Source organism: Typha angustifolia, chromosome 8, assembly GCF_048772165.1.
Source record: "Typha angustifolia cultivar Huaian chromosome 8, ASM4877216v1, whole genome shotgun sequence".
Taxonomy (NCBI): Eukaryota; Viridiplantae; Streptophyta; class Magnoliopsida; order Poales; family Typhaceae; genus Typha; species Typha angustifolia.
This window is the reverse complement of record NC_133246.1, coordinates 1,184,293-1,199,129: the sequence shown is the minus strand read 5'-3', so window position 1 is coordinate 1,199,129 and position 14,837 is coordinate 1,184,293. Positions and strand designations below refer to the sequence as shown.

Here is a 14,837-nt window from a genome sequence, read left to right as displayed (position 1 = left end):
AATTTCAGGAATTTTATTATCTGACGAAATATTTTTGCGGCTAACCGGCGCTCGGTGACGTCACGCCCTGCGATTGGGACTCGTCGGACGGCGGGGATCGTCGATTGCCACGCATCCATCCCGCGTGCAAACCGTGCGGAAATTTTGATCAAATCGCCCACCTTGTGTCTTTTATAGACTATTTTTTTAAAAAAATTAATATTAAATCGCTATATATATGTTGATTATTAAAGGCGATGAGACGGTCAACTCAAGCAAGTCTTCTATGATTAAAAATTGATTAATTATATTTTATTTATGCAATGTTATCTACCCACTAGGAGCATATCAACCTTTGGTCGCATCTTGTCCGCATTATTTGAGACAAAAGGATGTGGGTCCCACCTGGCAAACAGCGTACGGTGGATCCCAGGGATTAGATTTTTAAAAAATTAGCTTGTCCGTCACATCGATGCGTATCCGTACGGTCGCATAAGTGATATATATGAAGAGTTCGCCGCAGTGTTTAAACCTACGGTTGACCGCCACGCAGATTGTTGTAGTAAGTTGCTGCATCTGGACTCACATAGAATTCTCTCCCCCTCTCCGCTTACTATCAATTTTCGATATTCACATTCTTTTAGAGTTTAGGAATAAACCACCGACTCGGCTGAAGTCATATTTACCTTGCTGACGACTAAGTTTGAGTACAACTCAAAATAATTATTAAGAAAAGAAATTATGTGGTGGTCCATGGTTGCTTAACTTAAATGTTTGGTTTGATTGCTTCTATAGTACGGTTAGAATAATAATTTAACGGTACGTACAGTTTAAAATCTAAACTAGACGATTTATTATACGGATTATTGAACTCATAAATAAATAAAAAATAAAAAATAAAAAATAAAAAAATCCATCACCACGCAGAAGTGGAGAATGAATAGAGTTGCGATGTCAATTTCTTTTCACAGAACACGACAAAGGAATAGTGAATGAAAGTAGGTAAAGAGATTTACTTGAGCTATTCTTTTAAAAAGAAAAAGAAAAAAGTTAATTCTTCTCAAGTTCCAAAAGGTTATCAATCTTTGCCGATGCAACATAGAACAGCTTGTATTCCTTGGAACAGGCAGCCTCGGGAGATGCATCCAGGTCTGCTGGATGATCAGTTGCGGGTTGCAGACCTAGCAGACGGAACCAACTGGCAGATGGCCAGACTGATCCGGGAGGTCGGCTGGGATTTGGCCTTTGAGGTCGCGGCTCTCTCTTTGGGGAATGCCACCACTACTGATAGTTGCGGGTTGCAGACCTAGCAGACGGAACCAACTGGCAGATGACCAGACTGATCCGGGAGGCCGGCTGGGATTTGGCCTTTGAGGTCGCGACTCTCTCTTTGGGGAATGCCACCACTACTGATAGTTGGTTCTGGTGGCCACACCTAAAGGGAGAGGCCAAGACGAGCTCGATCTACTCCTTTCTTCACCCATCGGCATGGAAGGAATGGTCGGGATGGAGGGAGCTGTGGAAGTTGAGGATCGCACCCAGAATCCGAATCTTCTGTTGGAAGCTGCTCTGGAATTGGATTCCTACGAGAGAGCTGCTGAGCCACCTAAAGATATGTCAGCCAGAATTCTGTGGGCTGTGTGGCATCCATAATGAGACAGTTGAGCATCTAATGTTTGGTTGCAGGTTCAATACTGAGGTCTGGGAGCTGGTCGGAGCAGGAATGTCACCTCCGCAGAACCTCAAGGAGATGATCAACCCAGACTGGATTACAAAGGATTGGGCCAACTCTAGAGCTGAGTGGCACTATGTGAAAGAAGTTATTGCCACCACTTTATGGGGCATCTGGAAACAATGCAACAGGAGGGTGTTTGGCGGGAAGACGGAACCACCACAAGGGGTAGCCAGACGCGCAGTTCTCCTAGCTAAAGAGTACGCCAAATCAGCCAGCCTGATATCGACGAAACAGGTCCGCGGGCCAGTGCAATCGAGACTGCTGGAGCAAGGTTGGTACAAGCTCAATACGGATGGTGCGTTTTCTCAGCTGAACTACCAGGGCGGGACGGGGGCGGTGCTCCGGACAGATGCAGGGATGCTTGTCGCGCTAGTAGGAGAGCCTTGTCCGGCATCATCCGCCCAAGTGGCGGAGGCTTGGGGACTCCGGCTGGGCCTCAAGCTAGCACGGGAAGAAGGTGTCCATCGACTTGAGGTGGAGGTAGACTCCCTCGAACTGGCTAGGATACTCCGGAAAGAAACTGGCTGCCTGTGGAGGATCAAGTCCTTGGTAGAAGAGTGCTGGGCCACTCTTGACCACCTTGAGAGGTGTAAAATCTCCCACACGAGGAGAGAGGGAAATATGGTTGCTGATTGGGCAGCAAACCAAGGTAAGACGTCGTCTAGGTAGGTGGTGCTGAGGCTGGGTGTGGAGCTCCCTGTGGAGCTCCGTGGGCTTTTGGGTTTGGACCAACCCGTAGTGGGTGTAAGTTGATTAATTTGTAACTACTTGCAATTCCTTTTATATCAAAAAAAAAAAAAAAAAAAAAAAACATAGAACAGCTTGTAATATGCACATGTTATCCATCTGGGCCCAAAAGCATTACTGGTGGATCTCTTGCCGTTAAATAGAATGAGGTGGACTATGATTGATCCTGGGCCCCTATTAAAGGCCCAATTATCTTGCTTGGCCCATATTTATTTATGCTAAAATGAGAGGGAAGACTGAGACTAGTAGTTTTTTATTTTTTATTTAATCTAAATCTACGTCGATCTTCATATTCTTAACTTGAATGTTAAGATTAAAGTCCAACAACAGAGACATTTCCCCACAACTCTAGTGTACCTTGAAATTTGATGCTTGTTAACTACAGGAGATATGAAAAATTAATAATAATAAAAAAAAAGAATTATGCATTCTTTACTTATCAGATTAGTATGGAAGCTTAGACACTTGAAACTTTCAAAGCATGTGAATTAGATGTCATACAGAAAGGCAAGCACTTATACTTCCCTAACAAAATAGTGACCATGCATCAAAGATGAGCAACACCACTTTGAAGTCATGATCATCATCACTGTACAATTCACTGCCATTCTGTATGTAGGGTGATTAACCCATTCTCTACTTCAGTTTCATAACCAACCAAAAACATACATGAAGATTAAAATTAAAAAAAAAAAACAACCATGAAAATTTGATTCAAAAGAATATTCCCCCCATTTACAGGCCTCTCGTGGCCCTGCATCAAAATATGCCAGGCTCTAAGTTAACGAGGCCTCTCCAAATTAAAGAAAAACAGAAGAAAAAAGGGGGGGAAAAAAGAACGTCCTAACAATGATTCCATCCGTGCAATAACCACAAATATGGCAGGCCAATGACATCCTTACAAGTTAAAATGACTTAAACATTACTTGCTGGTGCTTGAGGAGAACCAAGCAAGAATCTGAATACATCGCTTAGCGAAATAATTCCCTCTACACGCTTGCTTCCAGCTTCCACAATGACAAGACGCCGAACACCTAAATCAAGAAAGAGGTCCCTCTCAAGAATGACTTAAAAACAAGGAAGATAAAGTGTACTAGAGAAAATATGTTACCAGGATTTGATAAGCGCTCCATTACTTTGTGCAGTGGATCAGAACGAAGACACATTTGGCACCGTAGACCATTGAAGAACCCATATGGTGAATTTGCATCTTGTCCAAGTTGTAGAGCCTGGTTTTAGTTGAAAGAGAAACACTGAGATCCTAGAGTTTTCATCTTTGGCTGAAATGCTAGATATTCTAACTGATTCTTCATTAAATAAATGTACGGAGGAAAAGATCCAATTTTTCTCATTATCCCATATATGGCTTGGATTTGGATAGCTGATTGCTCAGCTTTAGCTCAGTTTGATTGAAAAGCCACGAGAAAGCTTGAGAAACGGATTTCAGCAATGCTACTCACACTGGAGATCAATAACAATGAAGTCTCTAGTTCAAAGTTCAAACTATTTGGGGTCAGATATATGGATCATTTTCCTCTATTAATCTCTCTTTAAGGCCAAAGGCATGGGACATTTAGATAATCACAATTTACCTACCTACCTAACCTTCAATTCACCCAAAGTAGCAGCAACATGATATAGGCTGGCAATAGATATGAACTTGGCATGCAATCCCGTAGTAGAGATTTCCAATGACTAGACTCAGCAAATTCACAGACATACTAATGCCCTATAATGACAGACTCCCTAGAAGAGGAATAAGCTTCTAAATAATTTTGCAAATCTTATGAACACAAAAGCATTTTCTACTTGGCATGTTACTATAAACAGAAAAGCTAATGCACTAGAGTCAAGAATAATTAGCACACTAAAATGGCATTTCGTTTCCTTGTGTCATGTGTCAGCTGACTTAACTGCTAGCAACAAATGGTACTACTCGATATTGCCGAAGACAGGCAGCATACCATATGACACATGACACAGGCAGTATACCATAAGACCCAGCTCACATCACACATACATCTACTGAAAGAAAATTTAGGTTTTGGAACAGTGGAAGGATGAAAAGTTGAAATAAAAGATGCTCCTATATGAGGCTACACTTTTAATAGCAAGATATACACTACACAAGATAAATATGTAGGCCAGAAACTTTGATATTTTCAGATGAATGATTTTACTCTGAGAATCTAATGTAGAACCAAGAAGCCAATACCTGATGAATACTGATTTGATCAAGGTGGATCTGCGCATAAGCTCTGTCTTTAGCCAAAGCAGTGATGTCACTGTCAGCAGAATGGCAGTAAAATTAAATAAAAAAATGAATGGAAAATATTCCAGTTCCATTATAGAATAAATCAAGATGCAACATACCTTCTAGAATACATATCCAGCAATGAGTCATTTTCATCAACTATTGGTATTGAACTAACTTGAGCTGTAGACAACCAAGACAGTAAACTAAGCCCAAGAAACAAGGTGGCAGAGATATTCTTTTAAAAAGGTTATAGATGCAACGTTAAGAACCCATTCATCGCACACACCAAAAATCGAACTGATCCAACAGGAAACTCAAAAGAACATCCTTATATAACAAATCACAGTCACACGAACATGGGTGTCTCATTTCACTACCTGTTGCAGGTGAGACTCATCTCAAATTACAATTCAGTAGGGAAGATATAAAATGTGTGCATTTTTTATAATCTACAAAGAAGGCAAAGCCATGGAATACTAGCAAGTCTTCACTGTAGACCATTAGAAAAAGCAACTCACAACTTTCAAATGATGTTGCATCCTCCAAGAGATAAGCGTGTCCTTGATTGATTAATCACCAATTCTAAACTATCAACAAAAAGCAGGAACAAACTAAAGTTCGTTAATATATTAAGCATAGTCATACTAGTTGACCCTCCACCACGTAACATAGTACATTGAAATTTTCTTTGAATTTTACTTCTCCACAGTAACAATCTCCATTTCAGGAATAATAGCAAATCAACCACTTCCGCAAGTACTTAAGGCATAAATATTACCATAACTCCTGTACTTAGTTTTTTTTTTTCTTCAAAAAAACAGCTACTTGCAGTAATTTGTTTCATGCAAAATAATAGGTATTTCTCTCTGCTAAAATCTTACTCATGATCATCAGCTATAAAATTTATTTGTGTACACAAATTGAGATGTCACACCAAAAAATGATAATTAAAATCTAATTCACAAAATTTATTCGCAATTGATGCACATACTGGATTGAAGAGCTTACCTTGGACTAATAGAGATAAGGCAGCGCTAAGTGATGCATTTGGTCTCAGCATAGCTAGTGGCCTTCCACCATGTTCCCCAATTCTTGGTACCCACGTTCCCAAAGGAATGTTGCATATTGGTTGTTGAAGAATGGGCAATGAACTATAGGAATGCCTGAAGTACCGGCAGATACCTAAAAGTGTACAACTGTGGCAATTCAGTGCTCATAGTTGTGTCATAAAAAGAATAACACCAGTGCAGATTTAACTAGGCAAGCTAGAGAGTAACAGTACTTACATTTCAGTATTCCTGATAGAGTTCCAAGATGAAGCAACTGGGGAAACGAGCCATCATGTGATGAATGAATGATTGGGATTGTCGCTACCTCATTCTGCAGAATCTTCATCGCTATGTCCTTCAATGAATCATAGGGTCCAGCCTGCATGAGTGGGAAAATATTTCTATGTTGACTTCAAGATGAACTTTTTGGTATATTTAGTTTGAAGATAGCCAGACAGGTAAACTAGAGAAGAAAACTCAAGGTCAAGACTACTCAAAATTAAACAAATTAAAAAATCTACATAGCAATAAATAAATAAATAATAAATGCAAGTATAAATTAGTATCAGTAGCCCACAAACTTGAAAATTTACATATGTGAAAATACTCAAAACTAGCATGAAAAAGTTAAAAAAAATTCTGACTCACATGTAACTCTCAATTAATAACTGTAAAAGCACTTGCCTAGCATGACAAAATCATATTCAGTGACAACTGTCTCTCAACCCAGTTCAAACAAATAATGACAATTTTAAGTCAAGCATAAAAAGACCAAAAGATGGGTGAGCACAATAGCAAACATTTTGAAATGCCATACATAGGAAACAAGATCCAACTCCAGATAGAATTAAATGGATTTTGAATGATCATATCACTAAGCTTCTAGAAAGTATCCATAATTTGGTTGCACATAAGATGGATCAAAATAACTCATTAAAATTTTGATTTTAAGTATCTACTCACAATAATGAAGAAAAGACCCGACCATCCAATGTTTAGTCATTTAAACTTACCAGTTCCATGGCATCATAGAGGCATAGAGAAAAGTATGATGCCTTATAGGTCAAGGAAAAAAGTAATTACACAATGTAGAGATTTCCCTATAAAGAGAGGAAAGTATAAAAAAACCACAAAGGTGAGCCAATCAGAACTTACATGAATTAGATTCATGTGGTGCGCTAACCCATGAGGATTTATCTGTCTGCTAAGTTGTTGCTTTGCCTCTTTCCAAGCAGATATTGTATGGGTTTCAAGCTCTTCCTCAGTAAGATGTGACCCATGATTAGCAAGCTGTAATGAGATTACAACAATCTTCTAATCATATGCATATAAAAATGAAATGAAAATGTTGTGAAGATGGCAGAAGAACATAGGATGATTTTCCTTTGTCAAAGATCATTCATTCAGATGTATGAAGACAATGCACAATTCACATAAACCTATTAGCATGATTAGGTTAACGACACCAAAAAAATTATCCTGGAAGATTAACTGTACAAAATTTGATTGAGAAATAGATAAAAACTTATAATACCTCTTTTAATATCAAAATGAAATCGAGTGCACTGAGTACTCCAACAAATTGGCCCCTGTAAGAATCCCATAAAGGAGCCACAGGAATCCCCTGTAAACATATACACCTTAGAAAATATGCTAATCAAGTTATAACCAGAACACTTCTTGAATAAAAAATAATAATCTTTGCATACAGTTCTTAGTAAAAATAATCTAGCTGATATTAAGGTGACTAGTGCACTACAATGTATAAGTAGGAACTTGAAGAAAATGATTTTGAGCCAAAGAGTACAATTCAAAGAAACGTTCTACTTCAACAATTTCAGATTTTAGGTAAAATTAAAGTGGCATAAGAAGAAATTGCATATCGAACAGAAAAACATGCAACAAGAGTCTTAAGGGAAGTAGCCGAAAATACTTCCTGAAAATCAGATCCAGATAGTATTGATATGCATGTACATCAAATAGGTACACGAAAGAAAAGTTCCAATAGAACATATAACAGGTATCTTGGAGAGCTGTATTTATCAGGCTATGATGTGAACCTAAAGAAGGACCACAATTCTCTGGTCATTATTTTTATGTTTCAACTTTCCAGATCATGGTATGTCAAGTGTCAACCTAATGTGTAGTATTACCTAGAAGATTTTCTGTGGCCTTGTAGGTCAACATTATACTCTCTTCATATCAATCAGGATATACAAATTATCAGTGAAAGCTTGCTGAGAATGTTTTTCCACTAATTCATCATAACTATTCAACTAAAAAATAAATGTTTGTCAGAAAATTTTACAAATTATAATACAACTTATCAAGGTAATCCACCAAAAATAGAAAATGAGAAGTATCATTCACTTAAACAGAGCAGAATAAAACTTCCCTAAACTTATCATGTTAAAGTCATGTCAAAGGTAAGGAAGAAGGAACCTATGAAACTCACTATCAAGATTAACTTCACAGAGTTTTGATTACCTGCTCATAGAGGATATGAAATGCTTGTTTAACAGGCATATTGGCATCAAGAGCAATGACCTGAACCGAAATATGCTCTCAATCAAAAACTTAAACAGTAAACTGACATCAACCACAAAGAAATTGCAAGATAAATGAACTATGAAGATACTAGAAAGAGCTACTTCGAGAAAAGGCAAACTACAACACCTTTCCAGAATCTGGAAGCAATTCATATGCAGTGTGCTCTGACAAGAATGTTGAAATTCGTTGAAAGGAGATAGTCATTTCACCCTCTGAAATTCTAAGATTTGTCTCCTGCAGGGACCCACCCGATACAGTGACCTGCTTTGATATAACCGAAATGGAAACACAGACAAAATCAAGATGATGAATTTAAAATTGTTAATCTCAATGGACTGGTAAATTTTATATGCATGAAGAAATTATATGTATTAAACTATTAATAGGATTGAGAGCCTTTGATTATGGAAACGCAAGCAGCAATTCCCAGTGCACCTTGATAAGCAGCAAGCGAATCACTCTTAATTATGGTTACTTGATTACCACACTGATGCAAGAAAGGCTTCTTACTCACCAAATCACTGCACTTTTACTCTCTAGTCTATACCAATAAAGTGTTCTATAAATTTTAAGAATGATAATAATTACAAGAATCCTACTGATCAGATCAACAACTGCAGATATCCTTTTGCTCAAAAAGTTGAGAATAACTTGGATAAACAGATCCAGTTCCCAATCTATGCCAGATTAAATTAAAGAGGATAAAGGAAATTGGCAATATTGAAAGCGGGATTATAAAGACGCAACCTACCACTCGTTCAAAGTTTTCACTATCTACATCCATGTTCATTCTGTTTCCAGTGGTCTCAGGGCTCAAGATTGCAGGTACAGAATTAGGCTCCCGTGTAAGAAGCAAAGTGTTCACAATCCCATAGTTTCCTGACACATAAGGTTGCCGCTCGTCGTGCTTCCATTCCCCATCAACATAGAACTTGAACTGCATGAGGCATTGTGATAATTAGCCAAAGATCTAAAGATTCAGAAGGAATAGCAGAAGCACCCAAGATTAAAGGAAAAAAATGTACAATGACCAACATAATAACATGACAGGATTTCTCAAAGGAATACGTCGGAAGAAACTAGAAAATGGTGCAGAAATCCAATATAATGTTGCAATAAAGTATGCACATGTACGGTTCTCCCTAGTGCATGTTTGAAGAAACATTTTGATCAAATTCAAACCTAATCATCCAAGATAATGTTGCAATGAAGTATGCACATGTAAGATTCTGCCTATGCATGTTTGAAGAAAGATTCTAAAATCAAATTCAAATCTAAGCACATCATTTATGTTGAGTAACGATACTTCTCAATCCAACTAAAGTAGCAAGACAAATTACAAAAATATACCCAAGTAAAAACCAAAGAAAAAGCTATCAAGAAACCTCTTCCAAACCCTCAGAAAGATATAAACTTAATATATCCTGTACATGGAAAACATACTATATTAACATACAAGAACATGATGAAGATACCAGCCTACCACACATAAGAGCCGGTCATAAGCTAACCTGATGACTACCAGGCGTCAAGCTGCAAATAGCCTGAAAAACGGTAGGACAACCCTCCACAGGAGACATCGGTAAATGTTCACTCCATCTAAAGAATGTGCAAAACAACAGTTTCAGTAGAATTGGTATTCATATTGTAAACAAAACATTCACAAAACTATGGATGTTAACAGTGGCAGCATGATGAAAAATTATTTTACTCATGCTATTACAAAATATCAATAAAAAACCAATGGGCAATCTTTAGAATCGGTTAAAGGAAACTCCTGTCAGACTGGGGAATAACTTCTGAGGCACAAAAAATAAATGAATGAACAAAAATGCAAATTAAGAAAAATAATGAAAGATCTTATAAAAAATATATATAAGAAAAGAGAGCATGGGTTTCAGAGCATTTTGGTTCACTACAAGTCTAGAATATTTTGTAGCTTCTTTTTGTGCATATACCACTACATATGAGGTATTCCATCATCTGTTACAGTATAACAGAATATAAGATATACATTGAGAAAGAAAACATATTCACAATATAAGAAAAGGTGATTATACAAAAATATACCATCACATGTTATTATGTCATCTAAATATGTTGCGGTCAATTATACCATTTAAATGTGGCATATCAAATGTAATATAGGTGTCAAGAGTTGCAAGTATCTAATCAAAATATATAAGAGTACTGTCTTCGATCATTCACTATCTCAAATTGAGGTAAGCATCTTCATATATCAATCTCATCCATCATAATATATATATATATATATATAATATATATATATATATATATATATATATATATATATAATGTAGAAATAATTGACAAAAATTAAAAAAGGAAGTTAAGTGTCCATCATGAAGGTAGGAATGCCTAAAAAGTAAAAACTGTAAACCATCAACTTCATATTTGTACGGATGACGGACACAATTTTTTTGTCATATTTTGCCCAGGTAATTGAATGGGTTAAAAGATTTACTTTCATTAAACACATAAAAGTTTTAGCACTGAAATCCTATGAATCCTATTTAAATCTAAAAAAGGAGATAATCTCAAGAAAATTCTGGATATTTAGCATTCCTTTTTAACAAGGACAAAGAAAAGCATACCAATATGAAATAACTTCAAATCAAGCCCATTGAGCTTGGGGTAACTCGCTTCTGCCAAAATCACCAAAATAAGAGGACCCAAATGGTGGCATCTTGGAAAAACTTCTAGGCAACTTATCATTGGTTTCACTATAAACTGATTCATTTTGACCAAAACATTATAATCAATCCTAAAATGCCAATTCTTGTTAATATTGTTGCCTATTGAGAGAATGTATGCAATAGAATGAAGCAGAAATAGTCATACACATTATCTTTATGTGCCTAGAAAGGCTGGAATATAGATATACATAAATATTAATCCCATATTCCTACAAAAATTGCTCAGTTTTAAGTTTGTCATTACTTTACACCAAGTCCCATAACACATGCTTCCCCTTACTGACATTTCAAAGATACTTTCACGAAATTCCATATTGCCATGCCAACCTAAAACAATTTCTAAGAGCAGTAAGGAAACACTCAGCTAAAAAACAATATCCCGGCAAAATACAGCTCAAGTTCCATCTGTTACATTATTTGAAAAGGAGGAAAGGAACAGCAATTTATCTCGCAGCAGAATTATAGATAAGGCAAACTACAAACATATAAAACATACTTATTGCCGAAAAAAAGGGAAAAAAAAAGGAGGAAATAAAAACAGATTTATGAGAACACCGTATCAAACCTTGTGAATGACCCAGTGAGAAAGACTCTTCTCCCTCCATAAGGCCACACAAATCGCGTCGGAATCAGCGCCCCTCCTGGAGCTCCACTTGTGTCCTGAGAAGGATCCATCCCAAACGAAAACATTTTCCAACTCTTTCAAGAAATCTATCCGGCCAACAAATACCCGTGAATCCTCTCCTGCTATTACCAACTTCCTTCTATCCCACGCAAAAACCAAAAAACAAAAAACAAAAAAACAAACAAACCTCTCTTTTAGCTTCCTCCTGCGACGGGATCCTCCACCGGTTCGCAGAGGACCCCTCAGCAATCAAGCATTCAGAGCCAAAAGATCCGTAGACACAAACCGGTGCATCGATTCACCGAGAAGTAACCCTAAAAGCCCAACCTTGCCCACAAAATCTACACTTTTCAACCAAATCTTAAACAAAAAAGAATCCAATTTCTACAAATCCAGTTTCTCCCAATAAAAATCCCTCGATTCCAATCCGTACCGAAACACGAAAATGAAAAAAAAAAAAAAAAAACCCTAGGAACTCACTAAAATCTAGTAGTCGCACAGCCCCTAGCGATAAGGAGATGACGGAACCCTAATATTTCTCGAGAAAAGCTCAAAGCGAGTGCAAGACGCGAGCGAGATTGGAGGAGAGATAGAGAAGAAAGGAGAGCGAGGAAGAAAAATATAATGATTGACGAAGAAAAGGATAATATTTCCGTATTCGTATTCGATCGAGCTTGGTTTATTTTATCGAAGAGAGGAAGGAATAAATCGGAGAGGAGCTCGGGGGCACGTCGGGAAGATCAGGGCCGTCCGGTGCCCGATCGGGCGGTGGACAGTGTTAAGCGGGCCCCACGAACTCATCGCACGAATCAGCTCCTTCGTCGTGTACAGCGTCGACTGACGTGGAGAAGGAGTTTGGTGGGAAAGTGCGAATATAAGGTGGGGCCCAGAAGGCCCGATAAGATATCGGATCGGATCAGATTCATTGTCCAGCCCAAACCCAATATGAGAACGGAAGACGGATCCGGGCGTGGATCGGTATATATAACATAATAATAATTATTATATATATATATATAAACACGAAAACTAGCACTCCCAGACTTTTCTTCAACATACACATGGGATTTAGTTTAGTAAAATCAATTAAAGAAAAGCGATTTACGTTAAAATTAGTTTTCTTTTATAACTCATATCTTAGATAAATTCTTCTAAATATAAATCACTAATTAGAAAATTAAGATACAGTAATTTACATAGATCTGACATAATAAAACTCATGTCGATTTATGTTTAAAGTTTAAAATAAATTAGACACGTGGAAAAAGAAAACGGCAGCAGAATTAAAATAACCAAAAAATACTCCCATATAGATGTAAAGATATGTGCTAAAATAATGGGGTAAGTATCAATTACCAAAGTTCTCGAGAAAGACGAATTAATTCTTCAAAGTTTGGTAAAGAAGACCATGTCCATTTATGAACGTAGAAGGCAGGCACGCATTATTATATCCTGCATCTCTACTACTCTATGGGCTAACGACCATGGGACACAAGAATACCGCCGCGACATCTTATTCTTTTGGATATAGAATTGAAATCTTCTAGAACATATATTTCTCTTCTCAAAATACTTTTTTTAAAATAATTATTATTATGTCTACTTGTATTTTGAAAGTAAAATAAAATAATTATCTTTTATATGATATAAAATTAAACAAAAAAATGTTGATAATTTTATGTATTTTGTATGAATTTTTTATTAACTTTGAGCTAAGATTTAAGTGGGGCCCATATTTTATTGATGCTGGTTTAATGGTGGAATTAATTTAGCTCAAATAGTATTTTATTGTCATATATTCACAGAGTCAAATCCATGAAGAGAAGTGAATGAAAATTGATTTTAAAATAAGTATCGTGATAATAAAAAAATAAAAAAATAAAAAAAAGTGAGTTTAATACCATATTAGATATTTGAGAAATATTAGTATGGTATATAAGTAACATTTCTTATGGGCTTTGGGCCCCAAAAGAAGCATAAAATATGGGTAAAAGTTACTATACAATTTAACTTACATGCGCGCGTCGTTCAACCCGGCTCGATTTGATTCGCATGCACCGGGTCAAATCTAATTTTAATTTTTTACCTAATAAATCTAGTTTGGTCCGGATTACCTTTTGCATTGAAAGGAAAAGTACATTAAAGTATCCTTTTAACATGACATTCAGATGACATGGATGCAGAAATTTCTACCATCATAGTTATATGATGACTTTTTATTATTATAAATCCAAAGTACTGCTATAGATTTTTTTAAAATCAAAGTACAGCACTATCTAAATTAATTTTAAATCAACTATCATTTTTATTAGCTCAGCATCACATTCTAAATGAGTTACGTAAGAGCGACTTATATGTAAGTCTCATTCCACATCTCCCACTCGTAAAATTATCTACCTTTTCTTTATAATATTATTCGCTTAGTCAAAGAGCGATTTAGAATTTTTCTCCCTTTTTATTATATTAAATATTAATACAATTGTTAAGACTTATTGGCTTAGACTGTAATTTTGTGCTCGTGCAGCTAACAAACATAAAATACAATCATTAATGCACGGGTTTTCACTGTAGCAACAGTGTTTTTGGTTTAAAACTGGCTAATTAATTAAGCCATATTTAATAGTTTTTTCTCTTATTAAAAAAGAAGATGGGAATGTGAATCGATAATAAAGTTCTTTTTTATCCTTCACGAGTTTGAATGCAGCTAGATATCGGTTGGACAAAGGATTCATCCTCTTTGGATACAGAAGCACTTAAATTTATTAAATTTTTAGCCAATATAGTAAGTTGTCTAGTTTAAGCTTTAAACCACATGCGTCGTTGAACAATTGTTTCAAACTAAACACTCAAACATCGTCGGGACTTGCTCTGCACAGATTGTGCTACTCTTCTAAGTCAACTTCACTATCGACCCAAGTTATCAAACAATCAAACAATTTTTTCATAATATTAATTAGGATTGGACTTACCTTAATTGATAAATAAAGTTTAAAACAAATGGAAAAATGAGCGGCGTATCACATTGGGATATGCCAGTATCTTGTAACTTAATTCTAAAGCCGCCATGATCCACGTGGCGGATTCTCAAAGGCTCACCGTCATAGCTGGCTGCTTTGATGGATGCAGCTGATGAAAATGAGTGGAGTCAATTAGTCAAAACACTTCACCAACTCGAGGC

At 36.5% G+C, this 14,837-nt stretch overlaps 1 protein-coding gene across 3 annotated transcripts; it reads right to left on the bottom strand.

Moving 5' to 3' along the window:
- Window positions 1-3,143: 3,143 nt before the first annotated feature.
- LOC140765125 (sucrose nonfermenting 4-like protein) lies at window positions 3,144-12,327 on the bottom strand. Of its 3 annotated transcripts, XM_073104058.1 has the most exons (14): window positions 11,847-12,327; window positions 11,600-11,694; window positions 9,829-9,916; window positions 9,069-9,254; window positions 8,444-8,581; window positions 8,255-8,314; window positions 7,302-7,391; window positions 6,923-7,057; window positions 6,005-6,146; window positions 5,727-5,900; window positions 4,835-4,898; window positions 4,677-4,746; window positions 3,573-3,690; window positions 3,144-3,495 (listed from the first exon to the last, which is right to left on the bottom strand). In XM_073104058.1, the coding sequence occupies exons 3-14, from the start codon at window positions 9,895-9,897 to the stop codon at window positions 3,377-3,379; spliced, it is 1,365 nt and encodes a 454-aa protein (XP_072960159.1). In that variant the 5' UTR covers window positions 9,898-9,916; window positions 11,600-11,694; window positions 11,847-12,327; the 3' UTR covers window positions 3,144-3,376. The 3 variants fall into 3 exon arrangements, with proteins under 3 accessions (XP_072960159.1, XP_072960157.1, XP_072960158.1); XM_073104056.1 differs by having other exon boundaries at window positions 11,600-12,327; XM_073104057.1 differs by having other exon boundaries at window positions 8,444-8,578; window positions 11,600-12,326.
- Window positions 12,328-14,837: the final 2,510 nt, after the last annotated feature.

Excerpts from the sequence above, each read along its gene's own strand:
- LOC140765125 (XM_073104056.1), bottom strand. The coding sequence starts at position 11,724 with ATGTTTTCGTTTGGGATGGATCCTTCTCAGGACACAAGTGGAGCTCCA. Across the intron at positions 9,917-11,599 it reads CTCACTGGGTCATTCACAAG|ATGGAGTGAACATTTACCGA; the intron begins GTTTGATACGGT and ends CACATTCTTTAG. Across the intron at positions 9,255-9,828 it reads TGACGCCTGGTAGTCATCAG|TTCAAGTTCTATGTTGATGG; the intron begins GTTAGCTTATGA and ends TGCCTCATGCAG.